We start from the raw sequence: 16,821 nt of genomic DNA on the forward strand, positions 1-16,821 counted from the left end.
TAAAACTAACTTCAAAATTACATTGTTAGTGTAATAAATGGTTTTATCTGATTTTTTCATTTTGGACTTCCAAATCTATACTAAGATGGGATGCAATGTACATCATGAAACTCTGTATTTATGTTTTGCTTTTAGGGATCTAAATATGTAGAAATTTCAAATTACAAGGAAAAATGAATGCTGTCCTTTATTTTTACAAGCTTTTACTTACTAAGAAGATGTCCTTACTGGTCTGATTATGTGAGGGCCGTGTGCACTTAGATTGCTGAACGAAAATCAGCTTGTGGTTTCCAAACGTTCATACCATCTGGAGTTTTTAAGCAAAAGCAGTTTTTAAAATATATTCTTGGGCTTCCCTGGTGGCGCAGTGGTTGAGCGTCGGCTTGCCAATGCAGGGGATGCGGGTTCGAGCCCTGCTCTGGGAAGATCCCACATGCTGCGGAGCAACTAGGCCCGTGAGCCACAACTACTGAGCTCTGTGCGTCTGGAGCCTGTGCTCTGCAACAACAGAGGCCGCGATAGTGAGAGGCCTGCACACCGCGATGAAGAGTGGCCCCCACTTGCCGCAACTAGAGAAAGCCCTTGCACAGAAACGAAGACCCAACACAGCTAAGAATAAATAAATAATAAAAATAACGGAATTCCTTTAAAAAAAAAAAGGAAAATATATTCTTTTTTTTTTTTACATGGATGACCAAAACAAAAGCAACAATGATTGCAATTACCAAACATGAAACACACTCATAGTATGTCATAATATTGACATTCAGTCCAGTAATCCTCCACTGTAACAGCTCCTTTACTTTGCAGTGAAAATTGATTTGTATATTCTTTGCCTCTGAGTCCTTGTGGGATTTTTTTTTTTTTAATTCAAACAGAAAGTCACAAAAATTATAATCATCCTCATCAGTTCACTCAGTCCCATGTAATTAATTTTTTTTTTCATCTTGATATTTTGTTAGCACTTTAATGAGTTCATCAGTTTTTCATTAGAGTTCTGAAAATGCTTATTCATTCAGTTCAGCAGTACAGTCAGTTACCAGAAACCTGTACTTGTCAGAGTCTTTTCCATGAATTTCTTGAAGATGAAACCCTTTTACAGGAACATATTTGCAAAAGCATCAGAGTACACCCAGAACTGTCTGTAAATGACAAAAGACTTAAAAATGACCATGGTTAAAGATTTGATGAAAGTTCATAATAATGCAGTTGACAAGAAAATTAGTTATTTCTGAGATATACATTTTAAAGTAATAACTAGGATTATGACTTATAACATTATACCAGAACATATAAGATTTTTAGAAATTTCATGTAATGTCTGAAACATTTATATTAACATATTTCCATACAAATAACCCAATGAAAGTTTAGTATTAGTTGTTTTGTTTGTTTGTTTGTTTATACTGCAGGTTCTTATTAGTCATCAATTTTATACACATCAGTGTATACGTGTCAATCCCAATCGCCCAATTCAGCACCCCACCATCCCCACCCCACTGCAGTTTTTTTTTTTTTTTTTTCCACACACACTGTATTTTATTTTTACAAGAGATAAATAGACTGACACCAAGCATTGTACATGGATGACCACAACAAAAGCAACAATGATTGCAATTACCAAACATGAAACACACTCATACTATGTCATAATATTGACATTCAGTCCAGTAATCCTCCACTGCAACAGCTCCTTTACTTTGCAGTGAAAATTGATTTGTATATTCTTTGCCTCTGAGTTCTTGTGGGATTTTTTCTTTTTTAAATTCAACCAGAAAGTCACAAAAATTATACTCATCCTCATCAGTTCACTCAGTCCCATGTAATTAATTTTTTTTTTTCATCTTGATCTTTTGTTAACACTTTTATGAGCTCATCAGTTTTTCATTAGAGTTCTGAAAATGCTTATTCATTCAGTTCAGCAGTACAGTCAGGTACCAGAAACCTGTACTTGTCAGAGTCTTTTCCATGAATTTCCTGAAGATGAAACCCTTTTATAGGAACATATTAACAAAAGCATCAGAGTACACCCAGAACTGTCTGTAAATGACAAAAGACTTAAAAATGACCACGGTTAAAGATTTGATGAAAGTTCATAATAATGCAGTTGACAAGAAAATTAGTTATTTCTGAGATATACATTTTAAAGTAATAACTAGGATTATGACTTATAACATTATACCAGAACATATAAGATTTTTAGAAATTTCATGTAATGTCTGAAACATTTATATTAACATATTTCCATACAAATAACCCAATGAAAGTTTAGTATTAGTTGTTTTGTTTGTTTGTTTGTTTATACTGCAGGTTCTTATTAGTCATCAATTTTATACACATCAGTGTATACGTGTCAATCCCAATCGCCCAATTCAGCACCCCACCATCCCCACCCCACTGCAGTTTTTTTTTTTTTTTTTCCACACACACTGTATTTTATTTTTACAAGAGATAAATAGACTGACACCAAGCATTGTACATGGATGACCACAACAAAAGCAACAATGATTGCAATTACCAAACATGAAACACACTCATACTATGTCATAATATTGACATTCAGTCCAGTAATCCTCCACTGCAACAGCTCCTTTACTTTGCAGTGAAAATTGATTTGTATATTCTTTGCCTCTGAGTTCTTGTGGGATTTTTTCTTTTTTTAAATTCAACCAGAAAGTCACAAAAATTATACTCATCCTCATCAGTTCACTCAGTCCCATGTAATTAATTTTTTTTTTTTCATCTTGATCTTTTGTTAACACTTTTATGAGCTCATCAGTTTTTCATTAGAGTTCTGAAAATGCTTATTCATTCAGTTCAGCAGTACAGTCAGGTACCAGAAACCTGTACTTGTCAGAGTCTTTTCCATGAATTTCCTGAAGATGAAACCCTTTTATAGGAACATATTAACAAAAGCATCAGAGTACACCCAGAACTGTCTGTAAATGACAAAAGACTTAAAAATGACCACGGTTAAAGATTTGATGAAAGTTCATAATAATGCAGTTGACAAGAAAATTAGTTATTTCTGAGATATACATTTTAAAGTAATAACTAGGATTATGACTTATAACATTATACCAGAACATATAAGATTTTTAGAAATTTCATGTAATGTCTGAAACATTTATATTAACATATTTCCATACAAATAACCCAATGAAAGTTTAGTATTAGTTGTTTTGTTTGTTTGTTTGTTTATACTGCAGGTTCTTATTAGTCATCAATTTTATACACATCAGTGTATACATGTCAATCCCAATCGCCCAATTCAGCACCCCACCATCCCCACCCCACTGCAGTTTTCCCCCCTTGGTGTCCATATGTCTGTTCTCTACATCTGTGTCTCAACTTCTGCCCTGCAAACCGGCTCATCTATACCATTTTTCTAGGTTCCACATACATGCGTTAATATACGATATTTGTTTTTCTCTTTCTGACTTACTTCACTCTGTATGACAGTCTCTAGATCCATCCACATCTCAACAAATGACTCAATTTCGTTCCTTTTTATGGCTGAGTACTATTCCATTGTATATATGTACCACAACTTCTTTATCCATTCGTCTGCTGATGGGCATTTAGGTTGCTTCCATGACCTGGCTATTGTAAATAGTGCTGCAATGAACATTCGGGTGCATGTGTCTTTTTGAATTACGGTTTTCTCTGGGTATATGCCCAGTAGTGGGATTGCTGGGTCATATGGTAATTCTATTTTTAGTTTTTTAAGGAACCTCCATATTGTTCTCCATAGTGGCTGTATCAATTTACATTCCCACCAACAGTGCAAGAGGGTTCCCTTTTCTCCACACCCTCTCCAGCATTTGTTGTTTGTAGATTTTCTGATGATGCCCATTCTAACTGGTGTGAGGGGATACCTCATTGTAGTTTTGATTTGCATTTCTCTAATAATTAGTGATGTTGAGCATCTTTTCATGTGCTTCGTGGCCGTCTGTATGTCTTCTTTGGAGAAATGTCTATTTAGGTCTTCTACCCATTTTTGGATTGGGGTGTTTGTTTCTTTAATATTGAGCTGAATGAGCTGTTTATATATTTTGGAGATTAATCCTTTGTCCGTTGATTCGTTTGCAAATATTTTCTCCCATTCTGAGGGTTGTCTTTTCGTCTTGTTCATGGTTTCCTTTGCTGTGCAAAAGCTTTTAAGTTTCATTAGGTCCCATTTGTTTATTTTTGTTTTTATTTCCATTACTCTAGGAGGTGGATCAAAAAAGATCTTGCTGTGATTTATGTCAAAGAGTGTTCTTCCTATGTTTTCCTCTAAGAGTTTTATAGTGTCCAGTCTTACATTTAGGTCTCTAATCCATTTTGAGTTTATTTTTGTGTATGGTGTTAGGGAGTATTCTAATTTCATTCTTTTACATGTAGCTGTCCAGTTTTCCCAGCACCACTTATTGAAGAGACTGTCTTTTCTCCATCGTATATCTTTGCCTCCTTTGTCATAGATTAGTTGACCATAGGTGCGTGGGTTTATCTCTGGGCTTTCTATCTTGTTCCATTGATCTATGTTTCTGTTTTTGTGCCAGTACCATATTGTCTTGATTACTGTAGCTTTGTAGTATAGTCTGAAGTCAGGGAGTCTGATTCCTCCAGCTCCGTTTTTTTCCCTCAAGACTGCTTTGGCTATTCGGGGTCTTTTGTGTCTCCATACAAATCTTAAGATGATTTGTTCTAGCTCCGTAAAAAATGCGATTGGTAATTTGATAGGGATTGCATTGAATCTGTAGATTGCTTTGGGTAGTATAGTCATTTTCACAATGTTGATTCTTCCAGTCCAAGAACATGGTATATCTCTCCATCTGTTGGTATCATCTTTAATTTCTTTCATCAGTGTCTTATAGTTTTCTGCATACAGGTCTTTTGTCTCCCTAGGTAGGTTTATTCCTAGGTATTTTATTCTTTTTGTTGCAGTGGTAAATGGGAGTGTTTCCATAATTTCTCTTTCAGATTTTTCATCATTAGTGTATAGGAATGCAAGAGATTTCTGTGCATTAATTTTGTATCCTGCAACTTTACCAAATTCATTAATTAGCTCTAGCAGTTTTCTGGTGGCAGTTTTAGGATTCTCTATGTATAGAATGTCATCTGCAAACAGTGACAGTTTTACTTCTTCTTTTCCAATTTGTATTCCTTTTATTTCTTTTTCTTCTCTGATTGCTGTGGCTAGGACTTCCAGAACTATGTTGAATAATAGTGGTGAGAGTGGACATCCTTGTCTCGTTCCTGATCTTAGAGGAAATGCTTTCAGTTTTTCACCGTTGAGAATGATGTTTGCTGTGGGTTTGTCATATATGGCCTTTATTATGTTGAAGTAGGTTCCCTCTATGCCCACTTTCTGGAGAGTTTTTATCATAAATGGGTGTTGAATTTTTTCAAAAGCTTTTTCTGCATCTATTGAGATGATCATATGGTTTTTATTCTTCAATTTGTTAATATGGTGTATCACATTGATTGATTTGCGTATATTGAAGAATCTTTGCATCCCTGGGATAAATCCCACTTGATCGTGGTGTATGATCCTTTTAATGTGTTGTTGGATTCTGTTTGTATTTTGTTGAGGATTTTTGCATCTATATTCATCAGTGATATTGGTCTGTAATTTTCTTTTTTTGTGTGTCTTTGTCTGGTTTTGGTATCAGGGTGATGGTGGCCTCATAGAATGAGTTTGGGAGTGTTCCTTCCTCTGCAATTTTTTGGAAGAGTTTGAGAAGGATAGGTGTTAGCTCTTCTCTAAATGTTTGATAGAATTCACCTGTGAAGCCATCTGGTCCTGGACTTTTGTTCGTTGGAAGATTTTTAATCACAGTTTCAATTTCATTACTTGTGATTGGTCTGTTCATATTTTCTGTTTCTTCCTGGTTCAGTCTTGGAAGGTTATACCTTTCTAAGAATTTGTCCATTTCTTCCAGGTTGTCCATTTTATTGGCATAAAGTTGCTTGTAGTAGTCTCTTAGGATGCTTTGTATTTCTGCGGTGTCTGTTGTAACTTCTCCTTTTTCATTTCTGATTTTATTGATTTGAGTCCTCTCCCTCTTTTTCTTGATGAGTCTGGCTAATGGCTTATCAATTTTGTTTATCTTCTCAGAGAACCAGCTTTTAGTTTTATTGATCTTTGCTATTGTTTTCTTTGTTTCTATTTCATTTATTTCTGCTCTGATCTTTATGATTTCTTTCCTTATGCTAACTTTGGGTTTTGTTTGTTCTTCTTTCTCTAGTTTCTTTAGGTGTAAGGTTAGATTGTTTACTTGAGATTTTTCTTGTTTCTTTAGGTAGGCGTGTATAGCTATAAACTTCCCTCTTAGAACTGCTTTTGCTGCATCCCATAGGTTTTGGGTCGTCGTGTTTTCATTGTCATTTTTCTCTAGGTATTTTTTGATTTCCTCTTTGATTTCTTCAGTGATCTCTTGGTTATTTAGTAACGTGTTGTTTAGCCTCCATGTGTTTGTGTTTTTTACGTTTTTTTCCCTGTAATTGATTTCTAATCTCATAGCGTTGTGGTCAGAAAAGATGCTTGATATGATTTCAATTTTCTTAAATTTACTGAGGCTTGATTTGTGACCCAAGATGTGATCTATCCTGGAGAATGTTCCGTGTGCACTTGAGAAGAGCGTGTAATCTGCTGTTTTGGGATGGAATGTCCTATAAATATCAATTAAATCTATCTGGTCTATTGTGTCATTTAAAGCTTCTGTTTCCTTATTTATTTTCATTTTGGATGATCTGTCCATTGGTGTAAGTGAGGTGTTAAAGTCCCCCACTATTATTGTGTTACTGTCAATTTCATCTTTTATAGCTGTTAGCAGTTGCCTTATGTATTGAGGTGCTCCTATGTTGGGTGCATATATATTTATAATTGTTATATCTTCTTCTTGGATTGATCCCTTGATCATTATGTAGTGTCCTTCCTTGTCTCTTGTAACATTCTTTATTTTAAAGTCTATTTTATCTGATATGAGTATAGCTACTCCAGCTTTCTTTTGATTTCCATTTGCATGGAATATCTTTTTCCATCCCCTCACTTTCAGTCTGTATGTGTCCCTAGGTCTAAAGTGGGTCTCTTGTAGACAGCATATATATGGGTCTTGTTTATGTATCCATTCAGCAAGCCTGTGTCTTTTGGTTGGACCATTTAATCCATTCACGTTTAAGGTAATTATCGATATGTATGTTCCTATGACCATTTTCTTAATTGTTTTGGGTTTGTTTTTGTAGGTCCTTTTCTTCTCTTGTGTTTCCCACTTAGAGAAGTTCCTTTAACATTTGTTGTAGAGCTGGTTTGGTGGTGCTGAATTCTCTTAGCTTTTGCTTGTCTTTAAAGCTTTTGATTTCTCCATCAAATCTAAATGAGATCCTTGCTGGGTAGAGTAATCTTGGTTGTAGGTTCTTCCCTTTCATCACTTTAAGTATATCATGCCACTCCCTTCTGGCTCGTAGATTTTCTGCTGAGAAATCAGCTGTTAACCTTATGGGAGTTCCCTTGTATGTTATTTGTCGTTTTTCCCTTGCTGCTTTCAATAATTTTTCTTTGTCTTTAATTTTTGCCACTTTGATTACTGTGTGTCTCGGCGTGTTTCTCCTTGGGTTTATCATGTATGGGACTCTGCGCTTCCTGGACTTGGGTGGCTATTTCCTTTCCCATGTTAGGGAAGTTTTCGACTATAATCTCTTCAAATATTTTCTCTGGTCCTTTCTCTCTCTCTTCTCCTTCTGGGACCCCTATAATGTGAATGTTGTTGCGTTTAATGTTGTCCCAGAGGTCTCTTAGGCTGTCTTCATTTCTTTTCATTCTTTTTTCTTTAGTCTGTTCCGCGGCAGTGAATTCCACCATTCTGTCTTCCAGGTCACTTATCCGTTCTTCTGCCTCAGTTATTCTGCTATTGATTCCTTCTAGTGTAGTTTTCATTTCAGTTATTGTATTGGTCATCTCTGTTTGTTTGTTCTTTAATTCTTCTAGGTCTTTGTTAATCATTTCTTGCATCTTCTCAATCTTTGCCTCCATTCTTATTCCGAGGTCCTGGATCATCTTCACTATCGTTATTCTGAATTCTTTTTCTGGAAGGTTGCCTATCTCCACTTCATTTAGTTGTTTTTCTGGGGTTTTTTCTTGTTCCTTCATCTGGTATATAGCCCTCTGCCTTTTCATCTTGTCTATCTTTCTGTAAATGTGGTTTTTGTTCCACAGGCTGCAGGATTGTAGTTTTTCTTGCTTCTGCTGTCTGCCCTCTGGTGGTTGAGGCTATCTAAGAGGCTTGATGGGAGGCTCTGGTGGGGGGTAGAGCTGACTGTTGCTGTGGGGGTCAGAGCTCCGTAAAACTTTAATCCACTTGACTGTTGATGGGTGGGGCTGAGTTCCCTCCCTGTTGGTTGTTTTGCCTGAGGCAACCCAACACTGGAGCCTACCTGGGCTCTTTGGTGGGGCTAATGGCAGACTCTGGGAAGGCTCAGGCCAAGGAGTACTTCCCAGAACCTCCGCTGCCAGTGTCCTTGTCCCCACGGTGAAACAGAGCCAGCCCCCGCCTCTGCAGGAGACCCTCCAACACTAGCAGGTAGATCTGGTTCAGTCTCCCCCAGGGTCACTGCTCCTTCCCCTGGGTCCCGATGCGCACACTATTTTGTGTGCACCCTCCAAGAGTGGGGTCTCTGTTTCCCCCAGTCCTGTCGAAGTCCTGCAATCAATTCCCACTAGGCTTCAAAGTCTGATTCTCTATGAATTCCTCCTCCCATTGCCGGACCCCCAGGTTGGGAAGCCTGACGTGGGGCTCAGAACCTTCACTCCAGTAGGTGGACTTCTGTGGTATAAGTGTTCGCCAGTCTGTGAGTCACCCACCCAGCAGTTATGGGATTTGATTTTACTCTGATTGCGCCCCTCCTACCATCTCACTGTGGCTTCTCCTCTGTCCTTGGACTTGGGGTATCCTCCTTGGTGAAGTCCAGTGTCTTCCTGTCGATGATTGTCCAGCAGCCAGTTGTGATTCTGGTGCTCTCGCAAGAGGGAGTGAGAGCACGTCCTTCTACTCCGCCATCTTGGTTAATCTCTTTTATCAAGAAAATATATTCTTAATGGGTGCATTTTATAATTTCTCGATGAATTTAATCAAGCCTACTGTAAATTTGAATAAATCAGAAATCTAACTCCTCAGATATATATTGTGTAATGAGTTATTAGAAGTAATTAATGCACTTGTATGGTACGTGTTTGACATGTTGAATGTATTTAAAATTTAGAGAGATTTATTTTTATTAATCTGTACGTGATTAACTAATGGTTATATTCAGTTTCTGAGGCAATTTTCTCTCACCGTTTTCTGTCTGTTAGGAATATGTCTCAATTATTACAGTGTATCAACCTATGAAGTAAAAGTTTTGATGGAAACATTAAAGCATATGTACTGTAAAAATCCTTTATTAGTTTAACTTTGTCTTCTTCTTTTTTCCTTTTCCAGAAAGCACAGACATGCCAACAGAGACTAGACAGGGAAATTTCCAACTTTCTCAGAATGATTAAGGAGTGTGACATGGCTAAAGGTAAAAAAGACACACCCCACACCCCACTCTTGAACACAACCCATTATCATAGATGTTCACCCTTTGGTTGACTATACATTTTAGATAATTTTGGGGTATGAATTCAGAATTGTATTTGAAAAAGTTAAAGTTAACCTTTTGGGGCTGTGAATTTGTTTAGGCTACATAGTGAGACTGTTCATGAATCCCAGAAGACTTGGATTTTGCGGTCAAATTGTCTTGGGTTTGAATCCTTGTTCTGCCACTTATTAGTTGTTACTTTTGAGCAGAACATTTAATTTCTCTGAGCCTCGGTTTCCGTATGTATAAAATGAAGGGGTTGGTAGTCTTTTGCCATTCTGTGAATGTATGTGTGAATTTGTCTAATTATTAATCTGCCTTTCAAAGGTAATTTTTTATGCCTTTACTCTCCTTTAGTTGTGAATTATCAGGAGTTAATTATAAGTACTCCAAAAATCAAAATACAATCCAATACAAATTACAAAATCCCAATATAAAATCCAATACACAAATTAGGTTTTGAGAAAAAATTATTGATTACTTTATAAATTAAACAGTTATCATGTTCCTTAGGCTTAAGACTCTTAACAGTTGCTTTAGACTTTAGCTATGATGTGTTTATAAATAACTCCACTAAAATATAATCAACTGAGTTGTCTATGAGTTTATGATTAACTAGTGATTTTAATCATGATCTAGTTTATGTGTGCCCAGGGAATGTGAAGAAATGTTAATATTAGAGTAAACTGAACATAAATGTTCTGTATCTGTCCAGATATACCTTGGGCATCCCTTTACTTCAGTTCAACAAACACGTATTTATATGAGTGATGATAGCTTTGGGAAGGACAGCAGTCAAGTCATTTTGATTATTAATTGCAAGCAAGAATATTTTATTACTTAAGGCTCTTCATCCTCAATGGGCTTTTAAAATAATAACAGCTTCATTAGACATAATTCACATGAGCCTAGAATTCACCTGTGGAGTATACCATTCAGTGGCTTTTAGTATATTCACAGAGCTATGCAACTGTGACCATCAATGGGCTTTTAAAATACCATCCTCACCGAAAACCATCAAAACTAAGCAGGGATACTAACAACATTTAAAAGATACAGAAACTGTACAGAGTGAGATGAAATATAAGGATTAATTTCTTTAACTTGGACCAAAGAGAGAAGTTATATGAGAACTACAACCAAATTACATTGTTTTTTTCTTTTAAACCTTGAGTCAGCTCTCTTGGTTCAGACCATTGGTATGACATGTCACTCATAATGATGGCATGCATCATTTGTGCTCTTAGAGACATACATGATACTCAGTACCGCAAGAGTGATTTCATTTTGGACAGTGTCATCTGGGAAACTTTGAAATATTTGACTGTGATCTGACAATGCTATTTCATATATCTACAGTAAAAGTCAGTGGGTTTATACATAAACAATTATAGACGTTATTTTCTGAAAGATTGGTGTAGGTAAATAAAACTACATTTTATGTAAATACTAAGTAAATAGGGTTGAGATAATTTCATGAATGGAATTGGAGTTCTGAAGGTAACTGAGTCTGCTCTTAATGCCAAGGGATTGTACAGAATAATCTTGTACCATGTGTTTTATTAAAGGAAGCTGATAGATACACATCCTGTTCCAAACTGCCTACATAGTTTGCCAGTGACTTCTCAAGATGAAAAACTAAAATGTTTGTGGGCAGAGTGCAGCTCTTGTGGTTGAAATTGTTAGTTGTCTTACATTTAAGTACGAAATTATATGAACATGAACTTTAAGACTCAACGCCCTTCTTCCTTATTGCGTCTTCTACGGTACCTGTTCTGCTCTGCGCCACCTCAATCCAAATCACTGCAGCAGCCTGTCCTTTAGTCTCCCTGCCTTTGGGAACCTCCTGCATTCCATCCTTAAAGGGAATTGAATCGGAAGCCTTTCAGGAACTCTTCCAACTCAAATTCTGTGAAATACTGCATTATTGCTGCCAAATTAATTTTAGAAAGTTACTTTTTGAAAAAATTATTATAAATGTTTTTTTTCTGTTGAGAAAATCTTTTAAGTGTCCTTGAAACTACAGAATAAAATGCAAACTCTTTATCCTGGCATTTAAGGACTTTCATAGCCTGATCACAAACTGATTTTTTAGCTTTATTTACAATTCTTCTCCCCCGTGACCCCCGTAAACAGTTTTGACCAAATACTGTGTCTTTGGTCTGAAATGTCCTCTATTAAAATAATACTTTCGTTTTCATGAGTGGACCTTAAACCTAATTTCTGCCTGGATTAATGCCAAATTTATGTATCTGACATTGGCAACACATCATTCAAGGTGCAAAGAATGCTGTTTTAAAATCTCTACTATTTTATCTTTACCAAAAGCCTGGTTGCGAAAACAAATAAAATCACTCAAACTTATAAAACTTTTGGAAGACTTCCTGAAAGCCATGCAGTCAATCTGTTCTCCCCGACAACCTTAAATTTACCCTTAGATGTAGCAGCCAGGTTTTGACTATTATAAATAATGTTGTATTATACATTTATATTTAATCACATCACTTTATTACCATAGGATTCTTGGAAGTGGGATTAATGGGTGAAAGTATATTAACATTTTTGAGCCTATTGATATATACTGCTAAGTTACTTTCCAAAAAAGATATATTACTTTACATGCCAAGTTTAATGCATGCACTTTATTGCATGTTACTAAATGTATATAGTAAATCCCTGGTTAAAGACATTAGCATGTAAAAAAAAAAAAAAGTGAAAAAAAAAAGAAAAAAAAAGACATTAGCATGTTTTCAGTTATCTAAAAGAAAAAAATCTTAAAAGGAAAAACACTTTTATTCAACCCACTTAAAACTCTCCTCAAAATTCTAGGCTTTGAGTAAATATTCTTATCACCACCTTCACTGTTGCCACCCCAGTCTAAGCCACGCTCGTCTCCTACACGCACTATTAAAACAGCCTCCTGACTCAGATCCCACCCTTGTCCCTACCGTCCCTGCCCCGGGGATCTTTCTAAAGCATCAGCAGGTTGATGTCCTTTGCTCAGAACATCCATTTGCTTCCAGGTCTTCTCACTTAGAGTGAAAGACAGAGTCCTTCTAATGATCTACAGAGCCTTGCAGTCCCCTCTCATCTCTGTCTTCATCTCCTGCTTCCCCCGCCTGCCTCTCTCCAGCCTCACTGGCCTTCTTGCTGTCCCTCAAAGCTTGCCTTGGGCCTGGGCGGGTGTTCTGGCACCTCTGCCTGTAAGGCTTTACTCCAGGGCTCGCCCTCCCTCCCCAGGTCTCTACTCCAGCGGAACCTTCCGACTGAGGCCCTCTCTTGCCGCCTGCACTGGTTTGCTCCTCCACGGCTGTTCTCTGCCCTGCTTGGTGCCCTGGGCCCGTGATCACTGTCGACTTTAGAAGTATTACCAGGGCTTCTTTGCCCTTGGCCCTCTGATTGGGTCCAGCAAATGGGAGGTCCTGTGCGGAGATGGGTGGAGGGGTGGGAGGAGGAGTAGGTCGGGGTTACCCTGCTCCCTCCTGCCGGCTGTGGTCTGACCCTGCTGCTGGGCTCCACCTGGCCCAGGGCCCCATTCTGTGACTCCCGCTCCTACTGCACCTTCCCTTGGCCCCTCTGTCCCAGGGTAGTAACTGTCCTGCATGCCTCTCTGTTAGTTCACTCACGCTCCTCATCTTTGTGAGTCATCTCTTTTTAAAATTCTTTTCAGTTACACTTTGACTTTGCCGGCTCTTCCTGCCAGGACATTACTGATACCAAGTCCCGGCTAAACTTCCAGCTCCAGCACGGGCTATCCCCTTCCTTGTGTTATTCTTCTCTTTGTCACTTATCAACCTTCCTATATATGTGTGTGGAGTTGATTGTCTGCCTCTCCTTTTGGAATATAAACTCCACGAAGGGAGGAACTTTGGTCTGTTTTATTCACCGATTATATTCAGCTCCTAAACGGTGCAGGGCACGTGGTAGGCGCTTGTGCTCGCTTGCCTCTTTCTCCCGTCTCCTTCCTCCCCTCCCCTCCCCTCCCCTCCCCTCCCCTCCCATCCACACACACACGCATTTTGAGTGAATAAAATGAATGACGTATTTAGCTAATAAATTTATAACTTATTTCTGTTGAACTCAGGGAGAAACAAGTACTGCATTTGTTCTGTCAAGTTAATGAGTGAACAGATTGTACCATTCGGTGAGACCTTATAGAGACAAACAAATTGGGGAAGAAGCTGTCCACACTGGAGAGTTGTTTTGCATTCTTTTACCAATAGGGGTTGCGCAGTCAGTGCCATTGGTTTTTATACCCTACTCTTCTCCTCTGGATTCAGTGTTTTTCCTGAGGCAGACTTCTGAGTGGTTCTTCCACTGAGGACCTGTGGGTGGTAGAATTTCTCTCTCATCTAGATCTTTATTTTACCCCCACTGCGTTAGTTACCGTCCATTAGCATTTTGAAGATGTGATTCCAATTTCTTCTGGCTTCTGATAGTCTAATGACGATTCTTTGGTGAACAGTCTTTTTTTTTTTTTTTTCTTTTTATGTTCACTTACGGCTTTTCAAAGGTCTCCACTTTGTCTTTGGTGTTTTGCAGTTTTAATCTGTCTTAATATCTGCTGCTTGAGACGGTTTTTAATTCAAAGACTCATTCATTCTTTCTTCAATCTGGGAAAGTTCTTCGCCATTCTCTCCTCACACTGTGCTTCTTCATTCGTTCTGTTCTCTTCTGCTGAAACTCCTTGTGGGTATGTGTGGAACCTTCTTATTTATCCCCCCACCTCTTAGTTCCTCATTCTCTTTCTATTTTTCTGTTACATTCTGAGCAGTTTCCTCAGATCTGTTTTCTAGTTTCAGTTTCTTTCTCAGTTTGATCTGTTTTGTCTGTTTAATCCTTTGACTTTCTAATCCTAATTGTATTTCATAATTCTAGAAATTCTAGGTGGTGGTTTTAAAGTTTTAATGTTTTTCCATAGAAGCCTGCTCTTTCATGTTACATATATTTCGAACTTTATCTCTCATAATTTTAAGCGTGTAAAGTTAAAGCCCTTTTCAGCATGTTCTTACATCTCAAGTTGTTGTGGCTAACTGTCCCTTGGGATGGATTGTTTCCTTCACGGTGGATTTTAGCTTTTTATTGAGAGCTTGTTTTTTTCTGCCTCCTGGATTATGGAAGTGTCCCTACACAGTAGTTCTGTGTCTGTTTCTGTTAAGGATGTAATAGTTTTAAAATTGGATTGCATATCTAGATGCAGCATGAGCTAGGGATTTCTATTTTTCATGATTCCCACCCACAGTACTAGGCAGAAAATGCCCTTCTTCACTGCTTCCCTGAGCCCATTTCTGCTTTCACTGGGGGTCAAGGCCTTGCTCTGCTTGGTGAGACCAGAGCCACATCTCCCCCTCATGTAGGTGTGAAGGCACGGCTTTCAGCCCCTGCTTTATCTCCTAGCTGACCTCTGACACCCCTGTGCTTGGCCTTCCCTACCATGCCCTCACTGGCACGCGCCTCTTCTGTCAGCCTTGACTTCTCTGTTGGTTTCCAGCATATCTGGGATTTTGTTCTTTCAAACTCTGCTATATATTATTTTATTATTATTATTTTATCAGCATCTTTATGGGTTGGGGTTAGAGGGATGTTTCTCCATCAACCTAGTAAGCCAGGTACCACAAGTGTCCCATGCACTTTCTAATGTAAAGTATATCAGTAATCCACAGATTGTATTATCTAGAATAACAGCAGCCACATACAGCCTTTTTTTGTGCATTGTTCTGTATACTTTGCATATATTAACTCTTTTATTCCTTATGACAACCCAGTGTTAGCACATAACAACTATTATGTCCATTTTATAAATAAGCTAACAGGGACACAGAGAGCTTAGGTAACTTGTCTTAGGTCACACAGCTAGTAAAAAACCAGACAGGGTGTGCCCCTAGGCACCCTGGCTCCAGAGACTGCTCTTAGCCAATAATGAGTCTGGACTGAATGGAGAAATCTATATTTACTCCTAAACTTTTGCTCTATGAACTAGAAGAGGTTACACATTTTCATCCCTAGATCTGCATCTACACTGAAAGGTAGAATTTGTTGAGGACAGTCACTTGGCTGCTGTAGTTGAGATGCTGTTCAAATCCTTATAGTCTCCCGTTCAGAAGTTCAAGGGGACGGTGGGATTGATGCAGGGCTGAAGTTTCCAGCTCGCAACAAAGAAATCCCCTTTATTTTTCCTGTCAATTTTTTTCTTCTCTTTTCTTGTCCTGAGGTTCTTTCTGGTATTTTTCATCTGCAAGAACACATGACCGTTTGATACAATTTCCTGAGCCCAGACCTTGGAGTCATCTTAACCTTGGAGCGCATCCTTCCTGCGCAGCACATTCTGTGTCTCCTTTGTCTCTCCATTGTCCCCTTCTCTGTCCCCCCATCAGTACACTGACGTAGGCCACAGCCGTCCTGCCTGTAGGTTGCAGCCCCTCGTCTGGCCATGCTGCCTCCAGGGAGTGTTCCACGGTGTGGTTTGAGAGGTGCCTCTAAAGGCAGATCAGGTCTTGTGGCCTTCAGTGTCTTAGGGTAATTGCACTCTACCTTGACCTGTGTCTCCTCACATCAACAGTCTCACCTCTCACCTCTTCCTTCCTCTTACTCAGTGTTCAGTAGCACTGAACTTTTCTCATGCTTTAGGGTCTTGTTCCCATTGTGTGAAGTACTAGCTTTTCCTCATCTTTTAAGTGTAGCTTCTAGAAACTTCTTGGCTTCTCTAAGACGGGCCTAAGTGTTCTTACTATGTGTTTCCAAATCACCCTCCACTTTCCCTGTCGTGGCACTAATCCCCTTCACTGTAGCACTTTGTGTTTCCATCTTCCCCTCTGGGCAGACCCAGCCTCCTCAGGTCTTAGAAGGGGCAGGAAGAGCAAGCAGAGCTCAGGCCACCACAGCTGCTCCTGCCCAGGCCTGTCATACAGGGCACTGGAGAGGGAGCTGCTGTCCCAGGTCCAGGCTTCCTTTCAGGCAGCCAGGTTGAGGAGTCAAATAGAGATGCAAAGTGGCTATGAAACTAAGTGATTTATTACTCGTATTTATTTTGCCCAGTCTATAGGAGAAAACATCATCAAATTCTCTCACTCTTCACCTTGTTTGTTGGGGCACAGACCCTACTAGTGCTTCTCTCTTGACTTTGCTGGAGGCAGAGCTCCCTGGGTCACATGTGACTCTACCTGAATCATTTACTTTGTTGACTGGTTTTTCTCACAAGATCACTACCACAAATAAGGT

General features: G+C 38.6%; 1 protein-coding gene across 4 annotated transcripts in view; it reads left to right on the plus strand.

Annotated features, from left to right (window-relative positions):
• The window catches only part of OSBPL1A (oxysterol binding protein like 1A), a 231,915-nt gene that overhangs the window by 80,293 nt on the left and 134,801 nt on the right, over positions 1–16,821 (plus strand). For all 4 annotated transcript variants that reach the window (XM_061170288.1, XM_061170290.1, XM_061170289.1 and 1 more), the window contains one exon: positions 9,462–9,543. In XM_061170288.1, coding sequence (XP_061026271.1) covers positions 9,462–9,543 — 82 coding nt within the window. The remainder of the gene's footprint in view (positions 1–9,461; positions 9,544–16,821) is intronic.

Source organism: Eubalaena glacialis, chromosome 15 (genome assembly GCF_028564815.1).
Source record: "Eubalaena glacialis isolate mEubGla1 chromosome 15, mEubGla1.1.hap2.+ XY, whole genome shotgun sequence".
NCBI lineage: Eukaryota > Metazoa > Chordata > Mammalia > Artiodactyla > Balaenidae > Eubalaena > Eubalaena glacialis.